General features: G+C 40.0%; 1 protein-coding gene across 1 annotated transcript in view; it reads right to left on the bottom strand.

The window, feature by feature from the left end:
- The window catches only part of LOC126191062 (activating signal cointegrator 1), a 136,647-nt gene that overhangs the window by 52,663 nt on the left and 69,226 nt on the right, over nt 1-14,758 (bottom strand). Inside the window, exon 6 of the mRNA XM_049931779.1 lies at nt 6,993-7,138. Within this exon, the coding sequence (XP_049787736.1) occupies nt 6,993-7,138 (146 nt within the window). The remainder of the gene's footprint in view (nt 1-6,992; nt 7,139-14,758) is intronic.

Below are 14,758 nucleotides of genomic sequence, written 5' to 3'. Positions count from 1 at the left end.
TAAAATAATGCATAGTTGTTTGAGGTTACCTGCATTGTGGCACTCTATGTAGAGGCTTGGAGTGTCATTGCCATTGTTGCCAGCATGCACTCCCACTGAGTGAAACCTAGTGCGCTAGAGGTGGTAGTGGCTACGGTACGAACATGCTCACTGGGCTGCCATGGGCAAACATGTCATCAGCAAAAGGGACACCGAACTCCACTTCCTTCATGTTGCTCTAGTTTTGTACAGAAAAAGTGAGTAGCCTGCCCCAGGCAGTGAGCCACTTGCCTTAAAGAAAGGTCACATGGCAGTGGTTATTGTATTTTTAACCCCTTAGGAACTGTTGAAAGAGTCAATGCACATGAATATTCAAGCTGTTTCATCACTGCGTTCAACGTTGTTGGAAGACCAGAACAAACTTTTCACCGAAGTTCAGGCGATTACAAGTTGACAAGGGAGCCACCCCGTCCCTACACGACTCATGGATGTAAGCCAGGCTTAGGCCGCCCACCACTGGCACGCGTCAAGCTTTGGTTGGTAAGCTATAACAAACAGCAGATTCCTTTTACCAGCCAATTCACAGGTGGCACAGTTTACAAGTCAGTCATCCATATTTGGTGGTTAATGAGGCAAGTACTGAAAATTAATTTGGGATGTCACCATCAATGATGATGTTTTTACAACTGTAGCAAAGTTTGTTATTGGTGACGAATATCAACAGTTGTGGATGTCCCTTCAGGAGAAAAGTGTTGTTTGGGTGAGACGCTGTTGCTACTTTTGGCTTTCTATGACCAATGTGGTGCATCTGATGTCAGACAAACTGCTGTGTTATGAACTGGATTAGTTAAATTCAAACAATGCAAAATCTAGCATGGAATAATGACAGTATTATGAAAAGGATAGTGGATACTCAATTTCTGAGTCGCAGATGTTCTGAGTTTTCGGATCAGTTTGTCCCAGGGTTAGGCTGTGCAAACAATTTCACGGCACACATCAACCTCAAAGCTCTGTCTGCTTTTTTTGGGGTTCAGCCAGTGCCAGTAGCTTTTGCAACTAGGTTAAGATGCAGCTGGATCGCTTAACCTCAATGAGAGTGCTTCATCTGATTTCCTAAAATGAATGTGCTATGCCCTTAGTGATCATAAAGGAATCCTGCAGTCAGCTTCAGCTCTATGGCGACTTCAAGGTTACAATTAATGTGTAGGCAGTCACAGATACTTATCCCCCTACCTCGGCCAGAGGAGTTGCTTAAAAAGCTGCTGGGGGGAGGGGGTCACTTCTTTTCAAAAATCGAGTGGGCTGAAGCCTACATCCAGATTAGAAATCAGAAATGAGCTCTGTGCACTCGCTTTAAACTCGGCAGCGATTCCTGTGATTCCATTTCCATACTCACCATCACTGAGTGCCTGTAGACTCGCCTCTTGAATCTTTGCCACTGTCCACTTGCCACTTGAGTCTTTTGTCAGATACAAGTGGACTCATCTCACTCAGAAAGGACAGCGAGTACATGAATTCGCTAGTATAGCCACAGACTCGTGGCATTCACACTACATACGCAACAGTTTTGAATGAAACTGGTGCCATTAAACTGTAAATTACTAATAATTTATTTCACATAATCATGATTTCGGCATGATAGACATTCCTAAGCATAAGCTGAAATGTCGCAAAATGTTCACTTTGCCTAGAGTAGAAGTAAGTTATATACCAATATAACATACACTTATGTAGATAAAATCTTTGTAAGATTGCTGAAAATTTATTTTAATATTTAATACCTATGCAGATAATGTCTAACAATTACATTGACACATACACACTTTCAAGACATTACAGATCTGAAACAACAGTATCAGAAAACATGACATGAGGAAAACATGAAATCTCGAAATTATGATTAATTATTAAGATAAATTACAGAAATGAATGATAATGTAAAATTGATTATTTTCTTGGAAATGAGTGATTTGCTACACAACTCACTGTCAGCCCACAAACACAAGTTACCATGACCAAATGTATACCGAAACAGCACACTTTTTTTTCCACAGGTGTATAATAGTGATGTTGCTCTGTGTCTAGTTTTTGTTTGATGCAGCACGCATGTTTTCTGATGTCAGAGGTGGAATAAACAAGGATACAACCATTTAGTTTGCATTGGCTGAAATTCATACACTTTTTGTCTGAAGGGTCGTCTTTTATCATGAAACTTATTCCAGATATCACTCATCCTCGCATGGAGCACAATTACAAATGTGTACTTTGCATCAATTGATTTTCGTCTTACACCCACACAATGCCATTTCATCACAACAATCGGCCATTTCGCCTTGTCAGTACTACTTTACAGCAGGAAGACTGTGCACTTATCTTCCACACTAACAATAAGTCACAACTAGCTTTACACTCTTGCATGCTTTAGTAAGAGAGACTGAGTCTGAGTCGACGAGTATGAAGCAACTGCAGCACCATAGTTCTCAGCCTTTTCATAATCACAGAACTATAGTGATAATGAAAGAAACCTGCTACCACTAATGTAACAGCAGTGCCTTGATTTGTGAAGTATACTATCCGAAAAATCCACTTGCTCATCAGGTACCATGGGCTCTTAATCCTTCACTGGACCTGGCCACTCCGGGAGTTGTTCATGCCTGTTCGTGCCCACCAGCCCCAGAGGTCGGACCATCATCAGGACCAACAGTGGTTCTGCTTCCTGTGACCAGTGCCGGCCCCTCCCTCTGCGAAAAGCCTGTGCTGTCGGCAGCAAGGCTGGCAGCTGGGTCACTGCTACAAATGCCTCTCCTCACCATCTCACAATTGTTGCTTCCCAAGCTGGTTCCCCTTAATCGCAGACCCTGAAACATAGGTGGCCTCCCTTCTGTCACCAGTCCTGTCTACTGGGTGTACGGAATTGTGCATATGCCCTCATCTGAGTAGCCCCAGCACCAGACTGGGAACTGCTTGCTCCTTTGGCTGCCATCACGGGCACTGTGGATGTCTCATTGGCTACAGCATTGCAGATGACACCGCCTGGTTCCTCCCCTGGTAAGGGAGTGGTTGCTACACGTACCACAGCCATATATCGAGCCAATACGGCAAGCATAGTAAATGCCAGCATTTGAATGACGCACCACACAATGACGGACAGCCACCACGGACGGTCTGATCACCGACTGCAGTCACCTGGTCCAAAGTGCGCATGCAGCATGACACAGGCGTTGCCTGCTGGAAATTTTATCTTTCTATGAGCATACTCAGGCTTTCGAACCCTCAGATGTCAAATGTATTCCAGTCATGCGATTACCCTCTGTGTTTTCATATTCTTGCTGCCACTCCATGACCCAATAAAACTAGTTACTTAAGGCTGTGTGTTTCCCCGTGTTCCTAGTTAGACAGAGTTGGCTCTTTACGTAAGATAAAACTATGAGTTAACCTGGTCTGACCAATGTGAAGGTGTCTCGAGACTGTTGATTCCTACTGGGAGGACCAGAAAGAGGAGCCCACAATTTGAGAACCCAGCATAATCTTCAGGCTACCATCCTTTCCAAACGTTTGCAGAATATATCGGTGAGGCTAAATGGTTGACAGTTGTCAACTGACATTAGGTTTTCCTGGTTTTAAGATTAGGATGATGACGATATCTCTCCTTTTCAAAGAGGAATCACCTTCTAGCTGAATACAGTTGACGATCCTGAGCAGAAGAGTGTCTGTGAGTCACATTAAGATGTTGGATCATCTGTTTGTGAATTGAATTAGGGCTGGGAGCAATATCACAAAACAAGTCAAGAGCCTAAAGCAGTTCCCAATCAAAGGTTCATTATATAATTCAGGGTTTCCAGGAGTGAATGATGGGGGGATGTCTTCAACTTACTTTTTATGCATTTCATAGGCAACTGGGTAACAAGAGGGCGAAAAAAAAAACAGTAGGAAAGTGGGTCATGAGGTGTTCCGCAAGAATCAAGGCATCAGTAGAAATATCCCCACATTGGAGGAGACATGAAGCAGTTTTTGATCTACAGCAGACTAGACTAAGGAGCGTAGCTCCCATCTGGGGTGAAGAGGCAATAATTCTGAAGGTCAGTGCTTCCAGCATTTCATTTCACTGTATTTAATTAGATAGCAAGCCTCTGCACGGAGCAGCTTAAAGGTGATGATGTTGGTCTGTGAGGTTGTCACTTGAGATATTGCACAACCTTTTATGATCCTGAATAACTGTTGCAGTGTCTTCAGTCCACTGTGGTACCGACTGCTGATGGATGGGACTTGAAAAATGGGGAATAACAGTTTCAGAGGTGCAGGTGATCACACACAGGAGTCTTTGACGATTTCGTTGATGTCATCTGATGGAGAGGTGAAGAAGGTAATGGCAAAGGTATACAACTGCCAACTGGCCCTTTGGAAAGCCCAATGCAATTTGTCATCAGTAGGGACGAACAGAATCAATGACCAATGGTTCAGTGGCAAAATGACATGGGGCGTTTCAGTGCCTTTGGAGCCACTAAAGTAGCCTCCTCCTCTCTCTCTCTCTCTCTCTCTCTCTCTCTCTCTCTCTCTCTCTCTCTCTCTCTTGCAGAGGGTTGGAAAACTTTCAAGGCATTGCTGGTTGTTGCACTTTGAGCTGTGTTGCTAGTACACAGATGTCCAGGGAGAGGGTTCTCTAAAGGGAGTCCTCTCACCAGTAAATCCCAGAGGAAGATGCTGCTTCTCTGGCCAGATGTGGGGAGTCAAGGTGCTGCAGGAACAGGTGAGAGTGCCTATTTCATCTATGGGCTAATTTACTTGTTGGCTACCAGAGGTCAACTTTGAGGGAACGAAGGGAGTAAGTATTCGAGGTAGTGCCAATGACCCACACGCAATACCACTGGGATGGGATGAAAGTGACTGTGCTTTTTTCCAAGTGCCAAAATATTAGAGGCAATCAGATACCTTAAGTTCCTGTATTTTATGTTCCTTAATTAGGGTAGCACACTTGGGGGCCAGGAAAGATGGTTATCTTCACAGTTTACACAGAAAGGTGGTTGCTGACATTATGAGTTTTCATGAAGTGACCAAAGTCTCCACAAATTAGATTGTCCATGTACCAGGAAGGTGTATGCCTGAAGTGTTGACATTTAAGGCTTCACATCAAGGGTGGGTAATACATGTTACTGCCCAGGAAACTGATGTTCCCAAATGGACAGGCTCCTACTCATCAGCACGAGCAAGGGGCTAACAATTCATGCATCAATAATGCATTCCCTGTGTAGCCAGCAGGCTACCGCCATGGGTAACTGATGACCTCCCCCCCCCCCCCCCCCCTTTCAACATGGACTGGCTACCACATTGGGTATTGGACAACATTCCTTGCACAGCATGGCCCACACTTCCGTAAAAATTTTTTGAAAGGCAGAGGTCAAACCCAGATGTGGGAACCTAATGAGTTAACTAAATAGGTGGTGTAAAATAAATATACAAAGTGGCAAAAGGCATAAATGAAGCCCTATGAGCAAGCTAGGTTGGCAGCAGGGAATCTGTCCTAAAGACCAGGCAGAGGGAAGATACAGACAGAAAGTAAGACTGAAGCACGGGAAAGAGAGATATACTGAAATGGCTTGGGACCCCACATTTGGCACACACATACTCACAAAAGGGATGTGAGGTGAGACAATCAGTGAAAATGAAGTTAGTAAGTAATTGCACAAAAATAAGATTTTCAAAATACGACGTAAGGGCCTGAAAGCTTAGAAATGCCCCTAAGGAAAGAAAGAAAGAAAAAGTAGTTTGTGGTAACAAGCCAGATATGACATGCATGAGCGCATTATTAGCCACAAGAGACAATAATAAAACTGTGCTTTAAAAATATGAGAGGTAGCTCTAATGATGGCTGCCACTCACTTATGGAGTTTCTAAAGTTTGTAGTTACACTGTGATTTTATGGTGCGATATTATGGTGTTATTTCAATGCGCTAACAATCTGTTAAGGCGATATGAACTGCACCAAGATTAAAGTGATATTAAAAACAGTGTAAAACAATACAACATGGCACAAAACAAAATGAGGATAGAAGCATGACTATCACAGCAGTCTTAAGATAAACAAAAGGAGATGTGTGCGCTAAAAATCCAACAAGGACCTTGTAGATGGGAAATAAGTAACAGATTAACTTATCTGATGCCAGTTTGTTTGGTTAGTATTTAAGAATTTGTATACCTTGGTGCCTGATAAGCATCAGTGGGCTCAATAAACTAATGTAAACTATAACACAAACAATGTGACTGGTTGCGGTAGCGTGTGGATATTATAACATGGCAGTTAGCCATGGCTAAAAAGAAACAAAAATTAGACTGCCCAAGGGGAGAAGAGCAGTGCAGGGAAACAAATTCCCCCCCCCCCCCTCAAAGGGCTGGCAGCCTACATTCATGCTTGCTTCCACAAAAGCAGAACTGACACATGGTCATAATGATTGCTGATTCATTCTGGTGCTGCGATAATTGTGCTTGAAACTTGTAGTGGACCAGGATTATTCTCTCCACTCATTTAAAAATAAGAAAATGTGCAATGCACAGCACAAAGCAAAATGGAATACAAACCACTTGGTAACAGCTACAGTGTAATGGTATGCTAAGGTTGGCAGTTGTAAGTTCAGGCCCAACCTCTACCAGTGTTCTTACGACACAGTCATGCATAACTAATACCACAAACAGGGCAAATAATGATGCTCTTGTTGTGTGGTCATTAGTACCACATCTGGAGTATACAATGAAAGAAATATGTTCATGTCTATTATATTTCAAACAGGCGGTAAATGATCACTACATTTTTAGATTTATACCTCACTTTCCTATCCAGTGATGCTTTACACTGCATAATTATAGCCTCTACGATTTCTATGCTCTGTTTTTCTTCCTCTTTCAAATTTACCACACAGATTTGTTACACTGCACATGACTATTTTCTGTCATTGGCAAAGCTCTCTTGTGGAAACTGTAATACAATTTAAATTGGTAAATTACACACACATGGGATTTACCTTGTTCTGTCATACTCCAACAGGCGGTTTCTCTGTTGTATAGCATTTTCCAATCCCTGAGGCTTCTGTTCCAGGAGCTTCTTGTACAAATAATCAGACTGTTTAGAACCTGCATTTAGCACTTGCTGCTGCTCTTGTGTGCAAACCTATACAAAATTTTGAATTCAAAGTGCATGAGACAGTAACAAAAAGATATAAAACTACACAATAATATTCTTGCTGAAAACTAAAAATATTCCAAGACAGAATGACTTGTCAATACTTAACTTGAAACGGGGAAAATCTAAGTACTGCTGCTATTCACATATAAAAGTACAAGAAACTGCCCTAGCTTTCAATATTATTAGTTTCTACCTTGGGGAGGAAAGAGGGATTTGTTGGGGAAGGTTAGAAAAGAGGGGGATGTCACTCAGATGCCAGTGTGAGGGGGACCCACACGTTGGATGGTGAAAGTAAGACAAAGATGAAGGAGGTGCCAGAGAAAGTAAGTGGTCAAAAATACTACAATAGTAAGCATTGTGACAATTTCAGTCCAGAGATGGCAGAAGAGCAGAGTGAGGAGTAAAGATGGATTAAGCAGAAGAAAAATGAAGTGAACAATCCAATTAAGAACTATGAGGAAAAGAGAATGAAAGAGACGGGGAGGGGGGATGAGAATATAAAAACCAATAAAATATATAAAACATAATAAAAAATAACAATACTGAACACAGAGATGGATGATTGTATGTTAACAGACATTAAATCCAGCAGGTGTTGAAATGTGAGGATATGTTAGAGGGTGGGATAACATCTCCAGAGATTGGAGAAAGAAGTCTCAGGCAGGCGGATTGATATAGCTTGTGTGGCATAGCAGGGACTCGGGTCCCTTGATTGATACGTGGCAACTGGGTTCTGGGTGTCCCCCACGACAGTCAGTTCTTCTATATCCATTCATGCACTTAGTTAGTTTAGTATTGGTTGTTATTTATATGGGTGTAAATTAATTCCTTTTACAGACTTTGAGGACTTGTAGTGGGGACCAAGCCGGTCAATTTTAGCATTGGAACGCATGTCCAGAAACATACCATTTCCCACTACATGCAAAATACCACAACGCACATTGCTCTCTGACTAATGTTGCTTGTCGTCTCGGTCCATTTACAAATAGGGTTTGAGTGAAGACCACCGACATCAGTACAGATACGGATACAGTACTTCCTTACCGTGTTCCAGTACACATGATCAGCAATCCCTGGTCCTCCAGCATCTGCTACAGCCATAACCCATGCCAGTAGGTCTTCCTCAGATGTCACAGGGGCCTTATAAATCAAGGATTTCATGTGATCCCCCAGGTAGTAATCTACTGGATTAAAGTCAGAAGAACATGCAGGCCAAGCAATCTGGCCATCACGATCTATCCACTGTTGCCCAAATCACCAATCCAGACAATCTCTGTCCACATGTGAAAAATGAGGTGGTGTGTCATCATGCAGGAACCACATTTTGAAGCACATGCAATGGAACATCTTCCAAGAGCCCATGCAGCACGACGTCAAGGAGTTGCAAGTACACGGCACCCACGATATGTGGGGGAAGAAGGTACAGCCCAATCACATGCCAATCCAGGAACCCTGCCAAATGTTTTGACCAAATCGTTCCTGAAACCCACAGGGATGTGAAGCACACGAGTTTTCATTAGCCTACAAATGACTGTTGTGGGAATTGAAAACACTTTCCTAAATTAACTTGGTTTTATCCATGTAAAGGATCCACCATGTGAAGTTGGGCTTGTCCACACAATGGTGCAAGAACCACCTGCAGAAATGCACTCTTGACGCAAAATCCTGTGGGTGCATTGCATGTACCTTCTAGGGGTAGTACAACGGTAGCAGCGGTTTGTGAACATGACAGATGGTTTGGTGATCCATATGCAGTCTACATGCTATGTCTCTGATACTCATCACCGTGTCCTCTTCCACTGCATGGAACACAGTCTGTTCAAACTCTGATGTGTTGCATCACTGTGGAGAACCACAGTCAGCCCTGCAGGTGGTGAATGTACATGTCTCTAAGTCCCACTGGTACACTGTAGCAAAGAGAGGTTGTAAAAGTTTCTGGTGGTGTAGGAAACACTCCACTTACAACTGAGGAGCAGCCCCCCCCCTCAAATTGCACAGAGCTTCGTTGTACAGAGTAACATCATGTCAGCCTATTCTGAAAATGTGTAGATCACAATGGTTAACAGCAACACACTAAAAATAAAATGCACATACAGCCTGCATTCTGTACTGTAGTGAATGATTACTATTACAAGTAGTACAGTATGAACAAATACCACAAGCCCAACAGCAGGTACAACCCCCTCTGGGCATATCACAAACTTAACTAAATGGCATGTAAATAAACCTTAGTAGGCACAGGATGAAGGTGATCAGTGAATGAAGTTTCGAATATTTATCATACAACATATGGAAATAACTGCATGATATTATTTGCAAAATAACTCGTTTATGATATGACGATTATTATGACCATACAGTTAGCCTTATGCAAGGACATGAAAGGGTGCATCGTCCGATGTCCTTCAGATATAAAATACAATAACTCAAGAACAAAATGAGATCATTCTGTTCTCAAATTTAAATAAAATTTTGATATTTTATCTACAGTTCATCACTGAAGTGTATGTCCTAAAGTCAACCATACACGATGTTTACACAAGGCACTTTTACCTCTGCAAACTCTTTAAAATTTCGAGCAGTGTTTCACTTAATTTGATGCAGTGCTGAATATATGATGTATAATGAAAAGAAATTCAGTTCTTTATCGGGTGAAGACATCAGACTGTAAGGATGCATCCTATATAAGCAACAGAAGCAACCGACAACACACATCTTCACACGACAAAACATAGCCACAGGTATAGCTATGGAAGTGTCATAGGTGAGCAACGTCCATGACGCTGTCTGTCCTCTGCAACAAACAGCTGTGTTTTAATTCAAACATGCTTGAATCTTGTCGCTGCATCACATATGATAGTGAAAGTAACAGCTACGGGTCTTTTTGGCAGAGCACTGAAGTGTACACGTCGGCTGCTACAAAATACTTATCACTCAATTTTAAGAGAACTATTTGGTGAAAAAATTTGATTCTTCCACTTTTTACAGCTTGATGCCTTAGGTCGCATCTCGTTGATTTTGTGTATAGTTCATTTTAGGCCATATATTATTGAACACGAAATATAGCCAACATACTGAAATTGTATTTAAAGTTGAGAGCGAAATGATATCTCTCTTCATTCTCCAGATATTGGTTGTCATAACAGCGGACATGTCACTTGTGGTGCTCCCGCATCCTTCCTGTGCAATGGGAATCAAGTGATGATAAAAATTGTTTTACTTCATAAGCAGTTCAAGACATCAATAGGAGGTTTTTTGGAAGGGAGAGTACGCGAAAAAGAGCATATTTTTTCATATGAGTAACACTTGTCAAAGGTTTGAGCTGAACGAAAACAAGACGCTCTACAGATTACACAATGTCTGAATTTTCATAGCCAAACAAAGAGTTAGAAATGGGCAAATGGAATATCAAAGTGACTGGCATATTTAAGTGCTTGAAAGTAATCAGCTTACTTAAGGAAAACTTAATAATTGATTTGAGGAAAAACTGGAATGTTTCACAAACTGCTGCTGCTAGCTATGAGAATGAAGTGTCAAAAAATTCATCTATTCAACCCCTAGCTATCTTACACATAAAAGATACACTGATGTTGCAGTTAACTGTTAAAAAGGCTTCCTTCAAACCAAGTACTAAATTTTGGAATTTCAAGAACTGAAGTCACTAAGAAAACAAATGAGTGAGGTGTCAATAAGATCATGCTTTCTAAAAAAAAAAAATATCTTCACTTTCTTCTTAAACATTTTGTATGCCTTACATATGCAGACTATTTAGATTAATTGAAATGTTTGGTTAACACTGATTGCTGATGAATTACATTCCCAACAATCAAATATCAGTGAAATTTCATTGTTGTTCATTTGTTTTATTATAAGGATTTTTTTCCGTAACTACAAGAAAATGGGTGTTTTCCTTACCTGATACATTTCACTTTATTGAGGTAAGACATCATCCATGGTCTGCGATTAAAGGCGTTTTTAAGATTGAAAAACAGTTCGTTAGCAATTTGTTTGTTTCACTTACGATAATTTCCGCTTGCTTTTTCGGCTTCATTGGGAAATGCTCTGCTAGCATGTCTTCAGTTTCTTTCTTCATTAGACACTGATTCTTGCTGTCTAATTTTTCACTGCTTTGCAGAACAATGCATTTTTTTATGTTTTAGACACCACAGAGCACTGATGATGCTTTACTTCAATAAAGTGAAATGTGTGTGGTGAGAAAAACATGCACTTTCTTGTAGTTGTAACGATGGAACAAAAATACCCCCAGGAATTGTAAAGCAGCTACGGACAATACGGCCGCACAAAGGAAGAATCTAATGTTTTTTTATTAATTTAATATGTGTGATATACTGGAATAGGTGTGTCCGCACTTGAAGATCAAGTACTTTGGAAAAACCTTGAAAATGTACTTTGAGGTGCAGTGTAAACAGTACAGACAAAACTTAACGTACAGAATTGGTGACAGGACTGTAGCCAAGGCCGAACCCAGTACTGAACAATGATCCTGATTAGTAGCCGAAGACACTACCATTACACCACATAGCCCTTATACAAAACTGCACTCATTATTAGTAGCTGAAGACACCACCGTTACACCACAGAGACCTCTTACAGAATTGCACTCATTCTTCCTTATTTACAACAGTCGGTCATTCTTCCACCTAACAAAACTGCACTCATGATTAGTAGCCGAAGATGCTAGCTACACCACGGAGACCTCTTACGGAACAGCACTCCTTCTTCCTTATTTAAGATATTTGGTCATTCTTCCATGCTCTTTGGCTGTTGAAACTTCTTGGTCATCTAAGAAATAATTGTCTTTAATTTATTGATGAGATAGTCAAACGTCACTCTATTCATCCACACACATTTGAAGAATTTGTATGGCGATCTTAATAATTGATGATATAATTTGCGAAATTCCTCTCTTCATACAATTCATGCATGGTGCTCCTTTGTCACCTAAGTAAAGCTAATTTTGTTGCCTTACTCTCGAACTACAGTATTCTACAGTTTAGAGGCACTGTTTTATAGAAAGAACCAGTCAACTCTAATAGCCATTTTCCTAAGTAAAGCTAATTTTGCTGCCTTCCTCTCGAACTACAGTATTCTACAATTTAGTGGCATGTTTTATAGAAAGAAACTGTCAACTCTAATAGCCGTCTTGTAGCGGAAGATCATTTCTTGCATACAGGACAATTAAATTTTTTCACCTAATAGTTTTCAAAATATTGGATGTAAAAGTATTTCATATTGACCAGAATACCATCTCCCAGCACAGGCACCAGCATTTGGCAAGCAATACAGCCTTAACAAAAGCTGCCTCAGCACAGAATGCAAAGCACACATCTGTAGCAGTGAAAGGGTTAACCATATTTATCCCCATTACAAGTCCTCAATGTCTGTCAGGGAATTTAGTTACATCCGGTAACAAAACATTGTGCAGTGAACTTGTGTTGGTTGTTGAATAACAGTTTGGTCTTCATTTGATAAAATGTAATTCGCCAAAGATGACGCTAGATTAAATGGTAGTGGGTGAGTGCAGGGGCAGGTTTTACTTTGGAAATGATTGGAGGGGTAGGAACCTCGGGGTATAGGGAAAGTGGTCTGGAAAAATCATAAGGTTTGACAAGAATGTTGAGAGATTAGGATGGTGAAGGAAGGTGGGAATGGGTGGTGTGGGGAGGATGTCAGAGAGAGATGATCTCATTTCAGGAACTGACTTAAGGAGGACACAGCACTGGCAAATTAATGAGTTGAGGCATTCAACATAAGTGTGGCACTGGGTCATAACTTTATAGTTTTCTTGAGTGAATCTTTCTTCTGATGCAATATTCTTGTTGATAGTGTTTAAATGTTGTATACTATCAGAAACCAAGTAAAAACAGTTAACAAAATTATGCAAAATGTGTTTCTATGGTAAGATTTTGTTAAGATCAATTAAATAGCAATGGAAGTCTTTCAGTTGTGCTGCCAATGATATTTCTAGACATTTAATAATCATATATATACACCAATCTAAAAACTAGTCTTGTAATAACAAAGTTTACACTTGAACAAGGTGTATTTGTGACAACTGGTATTGTCAGAAATATGGAATCAACTGCAAACAATTTGATGAAAGTGTGGAGTACAATAAAACATTTTCTATGTACAGGACGGGGTACACAAGATAGCTAATGTTTTTGTTATTTAAATAATTTTACTCACAATTGAAATTTCACACACACGAATCTATGACAACACTATGTTCCACAGATTTGACAAGAGATACCACAAGGTTATCATTGCTCTGCCATCACTCACTGCAAGGTAGCATAGTTGAGTGAATATGTACATACAATTACAGGCACCTACCTCAACATATCTAGGTTAGGAAGGTCCGAAACAGAACCTACTCAACATAGAGAAACTACTGAGGAAGAGGCTGCCTGCATGAATAAGCAACACCCACAGACAGTGTAACAGAACACGGGGGAGGAAATCCTACTTGTTTTTATGTCATTTCTGACTACTATTTCTCTCTCTTTAAGGTGATAGTTACACGCAAGTTAATTTTTTATTCATGCTGAATTTCATAAAAGTTTATTATTCACAGGATAGTTTTCAGACTACTAATGATAGCTGTACATCTGGTCCTTATGGAAATGTTTTCTTTAAAAGAAAGTTCATGATTTATGATACTCTTAAATCAGCTGAAGGTGAAGAAATTTTCATTGAGCAAATAATTTATTGTTTTTAAACTGACATAGCACATTTGAAAGTCCTTATTCTCGTCTTTTCAACAAACATTTTATGTTTTCCAGAAAAATCACGTCTCAAGTTATTCATATTCAAATTTTCAGGTTCCAGAATGTTCCAATACTAAACTATACTTCTTTCAAAAATTCAGTACCAGATTTTTGTAGCCCACATTTTTCTGATTCCAAAAATGCCTACTTTCAATAGAATAATGTGTTAGTTTGTTAATTATTCAACTAGGAAAACTTAACTTTCTCAAAACTTTATGATGGGCTTTGGAAATCCTAACACACATAGAAACCAGACTCATAAAATAGTACCTATAACTCTGCCTTTTTTAGTTATACAGCTCATAGTTAAACTTGCTCTTTAGCCTATTGTATCTTTATATTTTTTAATTTTCCTGATTTTTATGTTAGAATTCAAAATGTAATTGGGCTATATTCAAACATTTTATAATTTTTGATATTACGGTTGTCTACAAATAGGCCTGGCACATGTCTCCACAGTCAGTCATTAGTTTGAATTCAACATCAACATCGATAGTACGCAACTACTGTATTATCAGTTAGTCAGTGGTTAGGTATCAAAACATCAATAACATGTAATGAGTTGTTGTCATTAGAGAACTGTGTAATATCATGCTAATGAATGTAGTTTGCAAGCCTTGACTCTTGCTTGTGAAAAAGCTAATCATCAGCCAAGGATCACTGATTATAAATAAAAATCAAGAGTTCAAACATGAATTACTGTAGTACGGTGTACATTATATGACATATATTCATTATATCCTTCAACAGCAGGACGACAACCATCACTGAACAACTGCGAAGTTACCGAATGCTGAATACCAGCTGAGCAAAC

The sequence above is a fragment of the Schistocerca cancellata genome, chromosome 6 (genome assembly GCF_023864275.1).
Source record: "Schistocerca cancellata isolate TAMUIC-IGC-003103 chromosome 6, iqSchCanc2.1, whole genome shotgun sequence".
Lineage (NCBI taxonomy): Eukaryota > Metazoa > Arthropoda > Insecta > Orthoptera > Acrididae > Schistocerca > Schistocerca cancellata.
This window is presented reverse-complemented; position numbering and strand designations above follow the sequence as displayed.